Here is an 18,175-nt window from a genome sequence, read left to right on the forward strand (position 1 = left end):
AATCTTTACCTTGGTTTCAGTGCCCATTCCAGGGAAGAGAGAAAGTTAAATGTAACATCTTTGAGGTGATCTAAGACCAGTTTCTGAAATGTTGACAGAGAGAGGACTGGCAGTGCCCAAGGGGTCACTCTGTGTTTCATTAATATCTAATAGGGAAAACAATGAAAACTGTACTGCTTGCTGTAAGCAACTAACAGATTAAAACTCATTCATGCTCTGATCTTTAACTTATTATCATTTTATCATCTCTAATCCTTAACTTATTTTTCCCTCATTTTTGTAATAATCAGAGTAAGATGATGTCCTGGGGTGACTTAATGATGCTGAATTATATCTCCATTCATCTGTTTAGCCCAGAAATAAATTTTGTGCCTTTAAAATTAGATCCAAGAACAAAGAAGGGGAGAAGGAAAAGCAGTACATTTTTTGTGTCTGTATTCAAAAACAAAGAGCTCCATCTCTGTGTGTTGTCTGTGTTGTCTGCAGCATGGACAGGGAGCAGGAGAGAACTCACCTCTGATTTTAGTTAGGTTTTTTTAAGTTAGCTGAGGATGAAATGTTTTTTGGAGCTGTTCAGCTGTTGTTCAGTCTGGGAACACCAGGACTATCATCCAGGGCCCCCCAGGCTGCCTTGCAGCTGGGACATCAGACCTGGGCCCCAGAGAGACCAGGAAAATCCAAGGACATAACCATGGAAAAGACTCTTTCTCTCTCCAATCCACAGAAAGACTTTCTGAATTTGCCATCTCTTCAGAACAACAAGAGGTTCCATTGTTCAATATCATTAATCTTTTCATGTTTGTGAGTACTTTGCTTGTTTAAATAAATACAGTTTTCCACTTTTCCCCAAGGAAATCTTTTCCCAAAACAGTGGCAGGGAGGGGCCGCTCAAATTTGCTCTCTAGAGGAACTCCTTTGGAAGTTTTTTTCCCACATTTCCCATAAACCAGGTCAAAAACTCTCTTGGTGCACAACATGGGGCTTGAGAAAGTGGGAAAAGCCTGTACTGATTTCATTTTAGCTGTACTTTGTAATGGGATAAAGCAATCAGCAGCCATGCTGCTTGAATTCATAACGTCTCTCTGGGTGGAGGCCTTCATGTGTCCCTGGTCCCCAGGCTTTTTTGAGGTTTTAACACTTTTCTGGTCCCTGGGCTTAATTTCTTATCTGGAGATAGCTCCAGTATTGTCCCTAACATGCAGCTTTTACAGTAGAGGGCCATGGATTAGTATAGCAATTATGCTGGGCTCATAATGATTTATAGAGAGTTTACAAAGGTACTGGGGTTTGTTCAAGGCATGTATGGATTGTGGTTTATTCATGCTGCCCTGTGTCCTGGCTCCAGTAGCATGTTTTGGGGGTTTATTGGTAATTGCACCCAGTTTGTTAGAGGAGGAGCAGGGGATGAGGCTTTTCAGCCTTTCCTTTCCTTCTTCTCCTTTGAGTCTGTTAAGTCACTTTTTGAGAATGTTCTGTTTCCCCTGAAAGAGAACATTCTAAGAACATTAAAGAGACCACTTTCCTGGTGGTTTATCTGGTAATCTTCCTCTATTTATGGTCTGCAGCATGTCTAGAGTGAGGGCTGAGATGTCCAGAGGGGCTGATGAGACCCCTGACCCAGGAGGGGACCCAGCCATGGAAAATCCTCAGTGCTGTGGGGAATGGGAGGATTTGGGCCAAAGAGATGACAGATGAACACCATCTAGGCTTCATGGCACTCTGCCTGTCTTTATTGCCTTGTACAAAATAAATTGTTCCACTGAACTGGGTTTTATGGCAATTCCTTCTCAATTTTCCTATACTTGTATTTTTATTGTAGCTGTTTCCAGACACATTGAAAAAATGGACAGATTAAAATGTCTGATGAAGTCTCTGGAAAGCCAACCAGAAATCTTTGACTGTCTCATTGCTAAGGACAGCTGAATTTCTTTGTTTGAGTGAATCCTGAACAATTGCAACAGGAGGAGGAGGTCTGGGTATTGCTTGGGCCCTTCATCCCAAAGGCTGCACATTCACCAGTGTCATTTCCCTTCCCATGAGTCACTACAAGTGTGGTTGAATTCATGATATCCGAAAATAAAATTTGCAAAAGAGATCAATTCTCTACTGAGATTCCTTCCACTTTGTTTTTCTGTCCATTTGCCAGGAAGATTACAAGCTCAAGCAGCATTAGGACAAACACAAACACCAGGCATTAGGAAATGCCTCCTTGTTATGCTGCTGTCATCACCTCAGCCTTACACTTTAAATACTCAGAAGGACTAGGACTCATGACTTATAATTACCCTTTTTTGAAAGCATTCTTTTTCATGAAAGCAGCTTAAAAGAAAGAATATTAAAATGTTAATATTTCCAGGAAAAGATTCTAAAGACAAAGCAGGTTAAAAGTACCCATCAATTTTCTTTGTTCTGATTGATTTATTCAGTAGAAGGGGTAGAGTCTCATCTTCTTTTTTTTTTTTTCTTCTTTTTGAGAAATGTAGAACTCGAAGCCTAATTCATCACAAAACAGCTGCTAATGTGCTATTAACGAAGGAAAAGTGCTACTGCAAAGCAATCCTAATTACTGTGCAACTGTATTTCCACCTGAACAGTAACAGTTCTGTTAAGCAAACATCTCAAAAAGAGTCCATTAAGTTCCCAAATCGATCATCGTTCACAGGTGGTGAAGATGAAAGCACATTTAGAATTTTCTCTGGTTTTCAGTCCCAAGAAAACCACAGATGGCAGCTGAAATCTTCCAGCTGGGTGGTCCAGGGCAAGGGGTGGCTGCCGGGCATGGTCCCTGTCCCTGTCCCTGTCCCTGTGGCCCCCAAGCCCTCAGCAGCCTCTGCTTTCCTCCTCTCCTTTTTTCCTGACCCCTTTCCTCCTCCCCTTCACCTCCAGAAAGTTCTACTCTCTGAAAGAGCAGAGCATTTTACATTTCCCTCCCAGGAACATTTATTCAGCCACAGAACTAATAAATGAAACACTCGGTTCTACTTATGAAATCAGCTGCACAAGCAACATATTTATTTTTCATTTTTTCTTTCTATTCTTTTGCATTTTAATTATCTTTTCTTTGTGATTAAAATCGCCACGTTCTAAATTCAATCACCTCAAAGAACAATATGAACTAAAGTTTAATCTTTTATTATAAAACTGATAGGTAGGATCTGGTGGTGCTGTAATTTTGCCTTTAGGAAACTGCCCTTTTCGCTTTTCTGCCATTCACCTTTTTTTTTTACCTTTTTTTTTTTTTTTTTACTTCTGAACAGTAAACTGAAGAGTCCCAGTTACAGGGTACAAAACAGGTACTTTCTGTACCAGAGCACCACAGCTTTCCCTGCTGCTTTTGAATTTGCCTTTTTGTCCTATCAGTAAAGAATGAGCTGTCATATTTTGAAAGGTACTCTGAGATAAAGCATTTAAAGTAGCAAAATACCAGCCAGATCTCATAATTTGCAGGAGAGCCCTGCAGAATGGCTCCCTTTTGGTCTTTGCAAAGTGAATAGAACAATTTAATATTAGTACTGTGTTAAGCTGCTGTGTCAATGGCCTTGGCAAAGTCATCACAGTGTTTTCCAGCTTGATTCCGAGCCCCTCTCTGTATTTTCTGAATCTCAGGGTTCACTCTCTTTCCCCAAGAAGTAACTTGCTCAGAGGCATTTTGTCAGTGCTGACCACTGATGAATTTGGGGGTTTGGCTCAGATATTCAGCTTTTTAACCACACAAAAATAGCTTTCTTCTAGAGAAGACAAGGAACAGAAGTGATGCACGTTCTGCCACCACCTGGGGGTCCTCTGTGCCTGGTTTGCAGATTTCTGTTTGTTTTATGGACAACAAAGACATAACTTGTCATGTTCCGCAGGCAAGTTCAGAAGGTTTTTCCCTGAAATCTCTTCCTCTTCAGACAATGCTACTCATGTCTCTGTTTCTGCTTTTCTTGCAGTTCGTTGCTCACCCCAACTGCCAGCAGCAATTGCTCACCATGTGGTACGAAAACCTCTCAGGCCTACGGCAGCAATCCATAGCTGTGAAGTTCTTGGCTGTTTTTGGGGTCTCCATCGGGCTGCCCTTCCTTGCCATAGCCTACTGGATTGCTCCCTGCAGCAAGGTACAAACTCCTGAGGGGCTGTTTGAAGGCATCTTTACCCAGGGCCTGCAGTGGAACCCCAGGTTTTTCCATAAAGATGTTGGGAAGTGATTCATGGTATCCTCTAAGATACCATGGGGAGAACAGGCTTGGGGTGTTGCTTGACAGACACAAATGGAACTGTCATGGTCTGAGATTTAGTGGGTAAAGAGGGTGAGGGAATGGGTGACAAGAAAACAGAAGGAAAAAGAAATGTGTAGGAGATAAGAACATAAGAGTGTAATGAAGAAAAAACAGAAGAACCACCAACACTGGAAGCAACTAAAGGAGGAGATTCTTGTTTTTGTTAACTCATGTTTATTCTTCTTTTATGCACTTTTTGTTGTGGATTCCTCCCTTCTTCAGGGCGCCTTTGTTACCTTTCCTCCTTCTTTCTGGGCTTGTAGTTTTAATTAGCAGAGCATTGTTGTGGTTTTAGTTAATAGAGCACTATTGTAGTTTTAGTTAGTGGAGCATTATTATGACACATGGGCCTGAAACTCTGGCATGACCCAGGAAACTTCTTAGTGTTGCAGCAAGGACTAAGACTTAATCATAAAATCTTTATGGTTTTGAGGGAAGAGATGATGAAACTTGGAATGCAGCTGTATACCTAAATATAGATCAGATGGTGGAAGACAGTTTGTTGAGACCTAGAGGTCAAAGGACCAGAGCCAAACATCAGCTTAGGTAAAATCTCAAGTAGTTTGTGGTATGAAATCTGTAGAGGTTTCATCCTCAAGGAATCTGCTCAAACAAGTGGAGATAAATAAGTGTGTGGCTGAGTGATAAATAGCTTTGTCATTGCTCTTGCCACAGAAAAAGGGGTGGCAGAGGAGAAGAGAATTTCACATTCAGCAATAGCCAACAACACCATCCCTTACAAGGAAGATGTCTTCTGCAGGAGGCTTGTCACAGGTACTTAAATTTGATAAAAATGACCCCTGGCACTGGTACTCAGTCCTGAAAGTATGTTCTTCCACTTCCTCTAAAAACCAGTGAGGAATCCTTTCTAAATATTTCAAACTCAAGTAGTTATAGACCCATCAATTAGTATTGAGGAAAGACCATAATTTGAAACACATATTAATACAACCAGAAAAAATCCTTCAGTACATCTGAGATAATAAAACACATTTAAGCCTTGGTCTCCTCCAAAATAGCTCCAAGAGGAGCACTTTGTGTTAGAGGATTTGAGGATGTAACTTCATCTCCTCGAGGTCTGTACCAACACAAAGCTCCTCATTTTCCATGGGTACCAGCCAGGACTCAGAGATGCTCACAGAGCAGCTCATGTGAAATCCAGGCTGTGCTGTGGGTGCTTTTGGCTGGCTCATAGAGGGAATTATTGCTTGGAATTACCACCTTGATTCCTCCGTGTCAGAGCCCAGTCTAGCAGGGATTTATGAAGCTGTTTAATTTCCTCCACCTCTGTTGAATGTGTTGGGAGTTGGCACACCAGCCAACAGCAACATTTGTGATGCAGTCTCAGAATTATAGGGGCCACATTTGAATATGGCAATAGGTAGGAAGAACAATTAGACTAGAAATAAGTGGAGAATTTAAAAAATATAAAAACTAAGAGGAAAGAAACTGAGGCAGCCCCCCACTAAAACTAAAACAGTTTTACAGCAGAAGTAAGAAATTATTGAGAAAGTGACTTAGTTTTAATTTCTTGAGGTAGGTGTATTAAAATTTAAAAATGGGGGGAGGGGTATACTTAACTTTTCATCAGCTTTGATTTCATTATCCTAAACCTTTCATGCATTGTCATTTTTCAATGTTCCCTCCTTTTCACCCCACTAGACTTTAAAAAAACACATGTAACCTTCTAGCACAAAGCCCAATTGAAATTTCCTTCAGGCAGGTATTGTCTTTTAATGCATGGATTTGCCTTGATCAGAACAATGTAGTCTTGATTTTTGATTGGGGCCTGTGATAGAAATAACTGAATCACAAACACAATTTTTTCCCTAAGAATTGGTGCCTCACCCAAAATCATCACTGTTAATTTCAAGGGCTGCAGGTTGATCCAAGAGCCTGCTATCCTCTCATGGTGTTATTGCAGAAAATTCTACACAGGCAGCATCTCCACTCTGAGCAGCCCCATTTTGTCCTGGTCAGCTTTACAGTTATTTTATTTGGTTTTTACTGATGGAGCAATCTTGATCTTACACAACAGGGCAAAGAAATAATTTTTCCACAGTAATAATCAAGAAATTGATACACTCATGCAGTTACACACCTTGAGTTTAGCTATATCATGTTGTTTGAAAACTCTTATTGTCATAAAGCATTAGACTGGTTGGAGGAATTCACACTTCATAAGTTTTTTACAGAACATTTTAGTCTACATCTTATTTTAGCTCTAAGCTAAAAATTAGATTTCTCCGAAGATATAGAAAGCATCAGCTCAAAAAAATAATGGTAAGCTTTCTGAAGTAATAAATGGGACAAATGGCTGATGTAACATTAACTAAATGCAGATTTCTGTTAAATCATGAGAGAAGTAAGGGAAATTACCCACGGAATTCATTTGGTTCTGTAATACATGGGATTATTTCTCTGATAACTGAGACTATGCTACTTTAATCTAAGGTCTTTTTGTTTTACATTTCTATAGACAGCAGGAAAAGTCTGTGTGGAGAGGATTCATGATTCAACAGTGATGGCTTTTCCTCTTTTAGTGAATTCAGGGTAGAAATGAGTCTCATACAGATTGCAAATGCACTTTCTTAAAAATTTCTTATTAAGGATCCATGGCTGGTGTTCCACTTTACTCTTGGAATCTGAACTCTCTCGGGTCATAGGGGGAAAACATCTGAGATTATTACTGTGTGACTTTAGACCTATCCCATCAACCCCTCAGCTCAGTACTGAAATTATAAATTCTACTACAAAGCATCAATCTACACAACATCAACGATAAAAACTGTTGAGAACTGCACCAATGGTGACAGCACAGGAGGTGAACCAGAACTGTAAGGGTTGAGACTGGTTTTAACACTTCATCCACTCCTATGTCTGCCATATTATTCGTAGATAAGATTAAATAAACTTGGATTTCAAGCCAGTGCAATATCTACCCAGCTAAACATGCCCTTACTGACCTCAGAAAATGTTAATAAGGACCTCAGGAAAGAGCAGATATTTTAATTTTCTTTAATGGAAAGTCTTTTCAGTATTTAGAAGCATGCACATTTTCCAATAGGATTTCCTATTCTTTCAACTTTATAAAATATTTTATTGACATTTTATAAACTCTGATAAGAAAAACAAATAAACCCCTGATTCCTAGTACTTCCTTTGAATTTCTGCTAGACCTAGAGACCTCTGCTTTTGAAATATTTCCTGTTCTGCCATAAGCAGAGACCGGGGCTCCTTGGAATTAATCTGCTATTGGAGATAAATATGAAAATAAGTAATTTCCTTTTTATGTTCTCTTTCCTATGAAGTTTTATTATCAAATCAGTGGATATTAAAAAAATGGATTATATCTTGGCATCAAAGGGAAGGAATCAATGAGTAATAAACTGAAAAAAATATTTTGAATTGGCTTTGAGGGGAGTTTGGAAAGACCCCATCCAGGCCAGCTCTTCCATTGCTCCCTGTTGTGTCCAGCACTACAGGCTTTGGCCCTACTGCTCCTGAAAATGCTTCTACTCCTTCCATCATTCTGGAGTAATGTTTTCTTGGGCCACAGAAAATTTAAAATTTAAAGAGTGATATTTAAATTCATTAACCAAGAAAGCTTGTCAAGAAGAGCAGAACAATTATCTGCAGGGAAGAGACGTACTGCTCTTGTTCTTGGCTTAGTGTCTTGAAATAAATCCTTGTATTCTGGGAGTAATTCTCCAGCTTTGGTACTAATTATGAGAGAAGACTATCATAGCAAAGCATTTGAAAAGCATTACTAAAGCATATTTAACCAGAAGGCTGTTTCTTACACATTGATAATGAACCGAGAATTCACTATTAATAAAAGATTCTAACATATAAGGATGAGAATTGTGTCCATCATTAGTCTTTATATTGACACACAAGAGCATTCATATAAGACAAATAAACATGTCTCTCATATAAATGTCCTGGCTCTTCATTTTCTACTCACCATATGGCCAGGGCAATTAGATATTACATATGGGTTTAAAGAGGCATTGCCATGCATAGAAAATTACCCAATGCATAATGTCTAGTAATAGCAAATAACAACTTGAACAAATCTAAACTCGATTTAGCTAATGATCCAGAATCAATTACTGAATCCTTTTCACCCTGGGCAAAAGGTTTCAAATTTTATAGTGGAAAGCATCTAGGACATCACATCAAATGTCACTGTTAGGTTGGATGTGACACACATCCATGTGATCAGGGTCTGAGAAAAAAGTTTTTATTCTGTGTGTTCTTCAGCATATATACTCTTAAAAAAGTGTGATCTTAAGTCATTGACTACATCACTTAATAACTTATTAATTGGTGCAAGCAATTAGTGTCAATATAATTGGCAAAAGTCGTACAGAAATTTCATAAGGCACGTATACACATTTACTTCTGCACATAGTTTAGCTTACAAAAATTTTTAATGTATCTTTTCTAATTTGTTTCCATGCTGACAGCCTTGTCTTCTTTTTTGCTATGGATACACTCGAAAATCATCAATTGTTATTTCTCCTATTAACTCAGCTTTGCTTTCAGGCTAGCTGTGGGGGGTAAATAAAAACCTTCTGACTGTGCATGTTGCATTGCAGCTGGGACGTACCCTTCGAAGCCCTTTCATGAAGTTTGTGGCTCATGCAGTTTCTTTCACAATCTTCCTGGGACTGTTAGTGGTGAACGCCTCAGATCGGTTTGAAGGGGTCAAAAATCTCCCCAACGAGACCATCACGGATCATCCAAAGCAAATATTCAGAGTCAAAACAACCCAGTTCTCATGGACAGAATTGCTGATCATGAAGTGGGTATTGGGTAAGTGAAACCAAAGTGTCCACAAGTGCTCTGTGGAAATTCAATCTCATTAGGAATAGCATAACGCACAATGACAAGACAAAGAAAAAAGAAAAATTTAAAAAACCCCAAAACAAAAACAAACAAAAAACCCCCAAAAACCCAACAAACCCCAAGCTAAACAAACAAAAAACCCAAACCAAGAAAACTCCCCAAAATTGAAACAACTTACTATGAGTCTAGAGGTTGATGTCAAGAGTTCTGATTAAAAGAGGAGCAAAGAAGACTTTGATCTTGGCCACTACTTTTGAAAACATTGAATGGTGCTTAGCAAATTCTCATTTACCTGATTTTTCCACTTTCCGTCATAAATGCCGCAGATGTTGCTTATTTATCTCTGTTGGTTTAATTATTGCATCTTAAAGAAGATAATGTTATAATAGAAACTTGTGGCTTCACTCTGGGACAAAGTGAGCAGAAAGAAGTGTGGTGAGTCTGATTTATTACCCTGCCATGGGATCCTACTGTAATTCACTGAACCTCAGTGTCTTTGCCTGCAAAATGAGTATAATGTCATTTGCTTTTCTTGTAGTGCACTCCAGGGTCTAGTGATGAAACCTTCTAGGCAAGTAAGAGCTAGATTTTATGAAATTTGTAGTATGAAATTTTTACCAGTGAGAGGACAGTGCAGTGCTCAAATTGTACAAAAGAAATTAAAGTATTCAGCAATTACAAAGTAAGGATTCATGTGGGTGAACCTTTTGAGTGTGAAAGTGTGCCACATCCACAAGTCAAATTTCTAAGGAGTTTCAGACAAATTCAGATGTCTCACGTTTCCTACAGGCATCATTTACTCCTGGCAGGTCACTTAGTTTGAACCACGAATCTAAACAAGTTCAGGAGAATTTACTGGGAAATTGAGCTTATCAACTCTGTAGAATCTTTGTCTACCTCTTCTGAATCTATTTTTGTTCACCACCATGATTTTGATTCTCTTCTTGCAGCAAATAATTCCACTGTTCCAGGAGTACTGATGGCATTAAATTCCCCTGAAAAATAGGATATGGCTGCTCTATCTGATGACTTCCTGGCCAGTGTTTCTTTGTTCCCTGTCCCTGTGATAATCAGAATCCCATACAGGATATTAGGCTAGAAAATGCTGAATAGATGCCAGACTGGATAGAGTAAGACTGTAAGATATATTTTTAAAATTATATTAAAGCAGTTGGACAAGATGATTAGATTTTAAACTAGGTATTCTTCCCTTATAGGCAGTAGGTATCTGTCTGCTTGTTGAGTTCCTGAGAGATGAAGAAGAAAACATTTCATTTAAAGAGAAGTTTTTCACTTTTCTAGGAGTAGAAAGGTGATTCATTGTACAGACTCCTGAATATAATGAGATTTTCTAATGACTGCCTACATCTGCACTGACAATCTCCTCTGGCCATTTTACCTGCTTGCCTCCTTAAAGCTTCAAGTAATGTTTCAGCAATACTGAGGCGAAAGTTTGGTGCACATGGCCTGCACTTGTTGAGCCCCATGTGTGACCCTGAACTTCAAGGATTGTAAAAGCACCAAGGGTGGCAGCTTTTGGTGCTAAAATCTTACAGATATTATAAATACATATATTCAAGTAGAAATATAATTAAAGTGGCCAACACAGACCTACCCAGTGTCCTTCTCTGATGGAGTGACTGTGTAAGTGCACAAGGACAAGCTGCAGATGTCATTTAACTGGACTTTTGTAAAGCCTTTGACATGGATCCCCACAACATCCTTCTCTCTAAATCAGAGACAGATGGATTTGATGGGTGGGCTGATAGATGTGTAAGAAAGCTGCTGAGCGTTGTGTGGGCAGTGGCTCAGAGTCCACTGATGGACATTGGTGACAAGTGGTGTCCCTCAGGGTCTGTATGGGGACAGTGTCATTTAATACCAGCATTAATGAAGAGAGTTCAAGTGCACCCTTAGTGAGCTGGCAGATGGTAAATGCTGAGGCTGGCACACCTGAGGGATGGGATGGATTGTCAAGTTTAAACAATCATGGGGATCTCATGAGGTTAAACAAAGCCAACATCCCCTTTGTACATGGTGCACAGCAATTTTGGTTCATGTACCCAGGGCTCATTGCTTGCCTTGGCTGCCTCTTCCCTGTGGCCAGAGCTTCCCATCTCTTCCTCTTCAAATGAGGAAGGCTGGCATTTTCCTCATGAACAGCATGGGCAGAAGTGTGCACTCAAAGCAGGGGGTTTATTTGCTAATCCCCACTGCAAAAGCAGCCAGGGTAGCAGTTAAACTCTGGGTAGATGCAATCTGAGCACTATTAATCTCTTAATCAAACAGCCTTTGGTGGACCCAGGAAGGCTCAAAGGCAGCTCTGCAACATCAGCTGCTCCTGATTTATGCACCAGGCCAGAGGATATAAAAATCTGACAAACTGCTCCTTTTTGTGCACAGGTGGTGCACAGCACTTCTTGCACGCTCCCATTTTTCTTCCAGATGGGCTGTGCCTGTATCTTGACTCTCCTTCCCCTGCTGAAACCAGAATTGCCCATCAAGGTGACATTTCCGATTATCCCTGCTGTGGGAACAAGAGAAGCAGGAGCTGAGCCTAGGATGTGCTCACATCCCACATCTCTGAGCATCAAACTCAGGGAAACACCCCCTGCCAGAGCCATTGGGGGCCTCAGAAACACCACACTGCAATGTAATCCTGGCAGAGCTGCTTTGTCTAACTACTTCTTATTCCTTACACCGCATTTTATGTCCCATCCCCTGAATTTTAGCTGATTTTTCTCTTCTCAATACTTTTACTGGGGAGAAACTTTAAATTACTGTCTCATAATGTGTATACAATTACCCAGCAGTACTGACCAAGTAATTACTGTAACTTTTCTACTTGTCCTGACAGACATTTTTAAAAATTATTGCCACGAAGTTGGGGAAAAGAACAGTGGAAATTATAGGCCAATAGCATGTTACTTTCGCAGATGGATTCTTATTTTAGTCAGACTCCTCAGTTTTAGACACTTCTTCATTAATCTGTGGCTTAGGTATATTAAGTGAGCAAGATTAAAAATAAATTTGGACGGGAATCATTTCTGGTCATCAGTGAACAAGTGCTTTGTTGGGCAATGCTACCATGCATGTGATATTTCTTTAAGTGCTTTGGTACCTTTTTAAAGCACACATGTAATGCACAGGGCTAATGGCTCCTATCCATCATTTCTGGAATGCTTTTTTTTTTTCAAGGCAGAAATGTTCCTTTAATATTTCATCCTTGCTCCAGGAAAATTCCTGAGAAACCAATTCTTCCACCTCCTCCCTTAGGCTATTTATTATTAAATCTCACTCTTGGTGAGTGTCAGTGTGGGATGAAGTTCCTGCTTTCACACAGCCAGGCACCAAGGAAGAGGAGAGCTGGGCGGCTCCTCTCCTGCCCTCTGCTCAGCATCCTGCAGCTCTCAGGCTCTCTCCCAGGACAGACCCAATGCAGGGCACATCTCCAGGGAGTTCCCAGGGCTGTGGAGCTCACAGGCTCGCTGTGACCTTGCCTGGTGGAGAGCTCAGCCTTCCTTTTTCTCTTTCAATCCTTGCCCACGCACAAGGACTGAGAGCAGCAGCTCTCCTCTCTCCTCCTCCTCAGGCTAAATTCCCAGAGACCTATTTCCCTCTCTGTAACCCCAGTGCACCTCTGGGGACACCCCAGGAGCTTCAGAAGGAGCCAAGCAAAAGCATTTGCATGCCACACCACGAGAGCTTCCAGCAGAGAGGATGAGAGGAGTTCACAGAAAGGAGAAGATTGCAGGAGGTCACATGGAAATTGGCAGGCGCTGCTCCTCCTTGATTAAATGTGAATTTTGCTGCTGCTATGGAAACAGGACTGGGTAGAGAGCAGGAAATATTTATCAGTGGGTTAAATATTCCAACACTTTAGCTATTCAGGAGCGAGATTTCAGCCCTGGAGCCCTGCTGGGATTGAAAGTTGGGTAAATTGGTGAATCTGACCGGAGGTCTTTGACTGAATTCACTTGTCCACTCCAGCTCTTCCCAGTAGGACAGGGATGTCAAATATTTGAATTCACTGGGTTTGGCATTTAGGTTTATTTGTAAGTCTGTTGTCAGAAATCATAAATTTGAGCTAAACTTAGTTTTTGCAAAGTGGTAATTCAGACTTTAATATATGCAAATATATTATTTAATACAGAAAGCTTTATGAAATTGGAAGGAAAGAATTTGTCTTACCCTTTTTTAATCATACTAAACTTACTATTGAACAGTTCTGTTTGCATTCTCCAAATGGACACCCCCACTATCTTAGGGAAGGAGGAACAGAGCAGCAGAGCAAGCAGTGCCATTTTCAGTGCCACGGTGTAGGAAGGTCATTCTGGGGACAAGAGAGGAAATCTACTTTTTTTCCAACTGCATCAGCAGTAGAATTTTCTACTGTCATCAGAGTTTCTGAACAGTGCTTTTTCTGTCGTCATCATCAGAAATCAGCTTTTTTATTGACTTATATAGTGACATTTTGAGATTTCTGCCTCATAAGCACAAAAGGTTGTATTAATTTTTAAGAAAAGATGACATGAGCCATTCTCAATTCATATGTTTAATTAAAAAGTCTGCAGCTTTGATCTTAGAAGCCACTGCAAGCAGGAAACAAACAGATCTGTCTGAATAAACACCTCCTGTGCTTGCCAGTTACAGATGCTCTGATCCCTCCACAGGTATGATATGGTCGGAGTGCAAGGAGATCTGGGAAGAGGGTCCCCGTGAATATGTGGTGCATCTCTGGAACCTGCTGGACTTTGGGATGCTGTCCATCTTTGTGGCATCATTCACTGCCAGGTTCATGGCTTTTCTCAAAGCCTCTGAGGCACAACAGTACGTAGATCAGTACGTTCAGGATGATGACCTCAATAATGTCACCCTTCCCCCTGAAGTTGCTTACTTTACCTATGGTAAGATGCTTTTTGCTATCTAATATTTCCTGTTCTTTTAAGTTAATGTGTGGCAGTACTGAAAGCAGCTTTCTTTTTGTGATATTTATATAGCATTTTTTCTGAATAAACCAAATTATTTTCCCTAGATCTATCCATTCCAGCCATCTTCCTAACCAGTCAGAAAGGATCCAAACCTCATTCAGCCTCTGCTCTTGTGCTACATTCAGGTCAATCACATGCTGAAAATGTAGCTTGAGCAACAGGTAATCAGGAACTCTGAGTGAGCAGAACAGAATTTAAATTACAGATGAATTAATCTGCTTGGCTTTCCAAATGAGAGAGGAGGGAAATGTGTGAACAAACACAGAATCTGAGGCTGCAGTAACTCTGCATTTGTTACATCCAACACCTCGACAAAAATAAATAAGAATGGCAATAAAAATAGCTGCTGCTCATCAAAACCTACATTTTTGTAGGGCCTGTATCATCTGTAAGTGCTGACATTGGGAAATGCAAGCCACAGCAGTGCCTTGAAAATGTTCTTTTGGATGGCTGAAATGGTTTTTCTTTGCTATACAGAAATGAACAGAGCTTCACACACGTGTGAGGACTGGAGACACTGCACACCTCTGCCAGCTCTGGATGGCACCCATGGGGATTTTTGCTCACAGGAGCTGCAGGAGCTCCAGAGCCGGGCACTGAGGAACGCCAGTGGCTCCCTAGGTGTTCTGGTGGTTGTTCTGGTGCTGTGCTTGGGCTGGAGAGGAGAGCTGAGGCAGCATTTTCTCCACTTAGACCCACCCAGCCCCAGAGCCCCAGGCCTGACCCAGAGCAGTTCAGAGCCACAGGACCTGAGTGGCCCCACCAGCCCAGCCTCCAGCATCCCTCCCTGCCCACACAAGCCAAGAGCCACAGAGATGAGGTTGTGGCTTTTCCCCCTCTGCCTTGCTGCTTACTCATTTAAAGTGAGTTCATGACACAAAGGTGCAAAGGGTCCAGAACAGAATATCCTAACAAGATGCTGTGAATTCTTCCATCTGATGCTTTTCCTTTGGTTCAGATTACTGCAAATAATGCCCTAGTTTAGTGCTGTGGCCCTGAAGATGTCACGTTTTAATGTGAGTTGCAATCTTTCCATCAAGAGCCTGAGTTGATGCAAGGACACTTATAAGCCATATTAATATAAATGTTTACATTTATTAGGTTAGGTAAATGATGCATATCTGGTAAAGTAAAACTATTAGAGTAACTAGACTTCTGAAACTGGTTTTATTTTAGAGATAACATGAAAATGGTACACACTGTTTATACCTGCTTTATCTGAACAAATCCTAACTTTCTTATCTAATGGTGGGGATAGAAGATCTTGGTCTCCCTAATGCTTCCTTTCCAAATACTGACACAGTGCCCTGTATCCAAATCCACAGCTCTACTCCACTGTGTTGTGGTTTTGGTTCTCCACCTCAAGAGCTTCAAATGGACAAAGCACAGCACAGTTAATATTCAACTTGGAAACAGAAAATATCAAGTTTGTTTAAAGCCATGCTGGGTTTTTTTTCACTGTGTGGCTTCAGTAAATCCCAGTGATTTGGTAATTTCCTACCTTTACCATGTGAAAAATACAACTAATTCACCATATTTGTACAGCACACTGTGGTCCAGTGTACAATTGCCCCAAAGTTGTTTGGGTTTTTTTTCTCTTTAACTCCCACCCAAATGCAAGACTGAGTCTGGAAAACGGTCATTTATCATAGCAGCTTCCAGCTAACCCTTTCTGTTACTAACACCCAGTGTACATGTATTGTTTTAGCCAGGAACAAGTGGCTCCCCTCGGATCCCCAGATCATTTCAGAAGGCCTGTATGCCATAGCTGTGGTACTCAGCTTCTCCCGCATTGCTTACATTCTTCCAGCCAACGAAAGCTTCGGGCCCCTGCAGATCTCTCTGGGCAGGACCGTGAAGGACATCTTCAAGTTCATGGTCATCTTCATCATGGTGTTCCTAGCCTTCATGATTGGGATGTTCAACCTTTACTCTTACTACCTTGGTGCAAAGTACAACCCCGCGTTTACAACGTGAGTACCCGCGGGAGGGAGGCTGCTCTGCAGGGCTGGCCCCTCTGGCCCTCTGCTCAGGGGTTTTCAGAGCAGGGGACAGTCCTGCTGAGAATGAGGGATGTGTCCCGTGCATCCAGGGGAAAGCCTCCTCCCTTGCACTGCAATGTGGCACCAGCACAGCACTGGGACAGTCAGTTTTGTGTCACAAATCCACCTGGACTCGCCTTGGGGACACAGGGGAGGCTTTCCTTCCCACACACCTCTCTTGGCATGATGTTTTCCCCTTGGTGTGAGCTGACTTTCAGGAAACCACTCCAAAGCCACAGAGCCTGAGCCCACAGTGGTGACTGTGCGCACAGCAGACATTTGATGCTGCATTTGATGTGTCAGTCCTGGAACGTGTCACACAGTGAGCCTGGGGCTAAGCTCATCACTCCTCTTGGAGAAATTACCTTTCCAGTGTCATTTCTGTCCTGCAAGTGGCTGTTGCCTTACAGTTTTACCACACCACCCTCTTATGCCACATGTAACCTGTAACACAATGTTTACTTTCCCCTGTTGAGCCAAATTTGCATTCTAGACCTCTACTGGAGCCTCAGAGTGCATTTTAATGGAAGGATTTGTGAGACCATTTACATCTATCTGTGCTCAGTAGTTAGGGAGAAGAGAACTGAGTGTGTGGGATGTGACTTACTTCAGATTTGAAAAGAGGAAGATGCCCTTGAAGCACAAGATTTAATGAGCATCAAGGCTGCACCATCCCTGGCTGCCTGGTGGCACAGCAGCCCTCACTTGTGGCATCCCCCAGGCACATCCCTGGAGAGCAGCACTGACAAATTCCAGTCACTGGTGCAACTCAGCCCAGTAGCTCTGTTATTAGCACTCATTATCTAAGTGCATCTTCCAGTAGTTACTGTCTTTTGATTGAAATAATGATCAAATATTCACCAAAATTATGACTGCTCACTGGAGTAAAGATTGCTTTAAATGCCCAAGGGATATTTGGACTGGGGAGAGATCCTCCTTAACTTCAGCCTGCTGACTGCTTATCCTGGGGGGACTTCATGTTTTTATAAAGCAAATCTTCACTGAGCATAAATTTTCCTTTCAAGAATTTGGAAGAGCCTTTAAAAATACTTACTTTCTTCTGATTATTTAAACACACAGGAGGTGGCAAATGATGATCAGTGAAAATGAGCCCTTTCATCATGTGAAACAAAGAGAATAGAGTTACATTCATTCCAAAAATCCTCCCTAGACATTCCATGCAAAAAAACAGAAGCCCTGAGGTAGACAGTCTCAAACAATTTTAATAAGCTAATTGCAAGGTTTTGGCAGATGGGCAGACACCAGTTGTAGCAGTGCTTCATGCTCTATTTTGGGTGGCTGCTTGTTGGCCTTGCTGAAGGTGGTGGTCTCCTGCTGCCACTAACTTACTCATGGAAAGGAGAAAGATTTCAGTATTAGAGCTTGGGTATTAGAGCTTTTATTACAGCTTTACAAGTATTACAATCTATTATCTTTGTTTCATTCCCTGAAAAATCCCTGGGGCAAAAAGGGGTCATGCTTACTCTGGTGTCCTCATAACCCTTCTGTGACTGCAGCAACATCACAGAAGGCATCTCCTGGGAGCGTGTTTGTGAATTCTGATGAGGATGGGTGAAATTTTACAGGGAGTTATGCAGTCAGAATTGTGAATATTTAACTCTGATTCTCAGAGGTCACTTGGACAGTTGTGACAGGAAAAGATCCAGTGGATTTGTGCCCATAATTGACTGTGGGCAGTTCCAAACAGCACTGGCAGCTCCCTGGATTGCCTCAGTGGGAAGCCTTAGACAAACAGCTGCTCACTAAAATACATCAAATCACACATTTAAGAAGAGCACACCTTCCCAGGGCAGCATGTAAGCAGAAAAAAGAGTGTACACTGAGGGAATTGCTTGCTTAGTTCTAATGATAATAGCTAGTGAATATTTGGTTTAACTTTCGCCCTCCCTTTCTACTGTACTTTGAAATTGTGTACTCAGTTTCTTCTCTGTTCATCTACAGAACAAGCACATAGCACCCCAGTGGCCTCTGATTTGAGTTATTATACTAAGTTTCTGTCATTTCTTTC

At 41.3% G+C, this 18,175-nt stretch overlaps 1 protein-coding gene across 1 annotated transcript in view; it reads left to right on the forward strand.

Annotated features, from left to right (window-relative positions):
* TRPC7 (transient receptor potential cation channel subfamily C member 7) overlaps positions 1-18,175 on the forward strand; it is a 71,674-nt gene that overhangs the window by 38,328 nt on the left and 15,171 nt on the right. The window contains exons 4-7 of the mRNA XM_058034745.1: positions 3,933-4,097; positions 8,864-9,080; positions 13,787-14,020; positions 15,813-16,077. Coding sequence (XP_057890728.1) covers positions 3,933-4,097; positions 8,864-9,080; positions 13,787-14,020; positions 15,813-16,077 — 881 coding nt within the window. The remainder of the gene's footprint in view (positions 1-3,932; positions 4,098-8,863; positions 9,081-13,786; positions 14,021-15,812; positions 16,078-18,175) is intronic.

This window comes from Melospiza georgiana, chromosome 15 (genome assembly GCF_028018845.1).
Source record: "Melospiza georgiana isolate bMelGeo1 chromosome 15, bMelGeo1.pri, whole genome shotgun sequence".
Taxonomy (NCBI): Eukaryota; Metazoa; Chordata; class Aves; order Passeriformes; family Passerellidae; genus Melospiza; species Melospiza georgiana.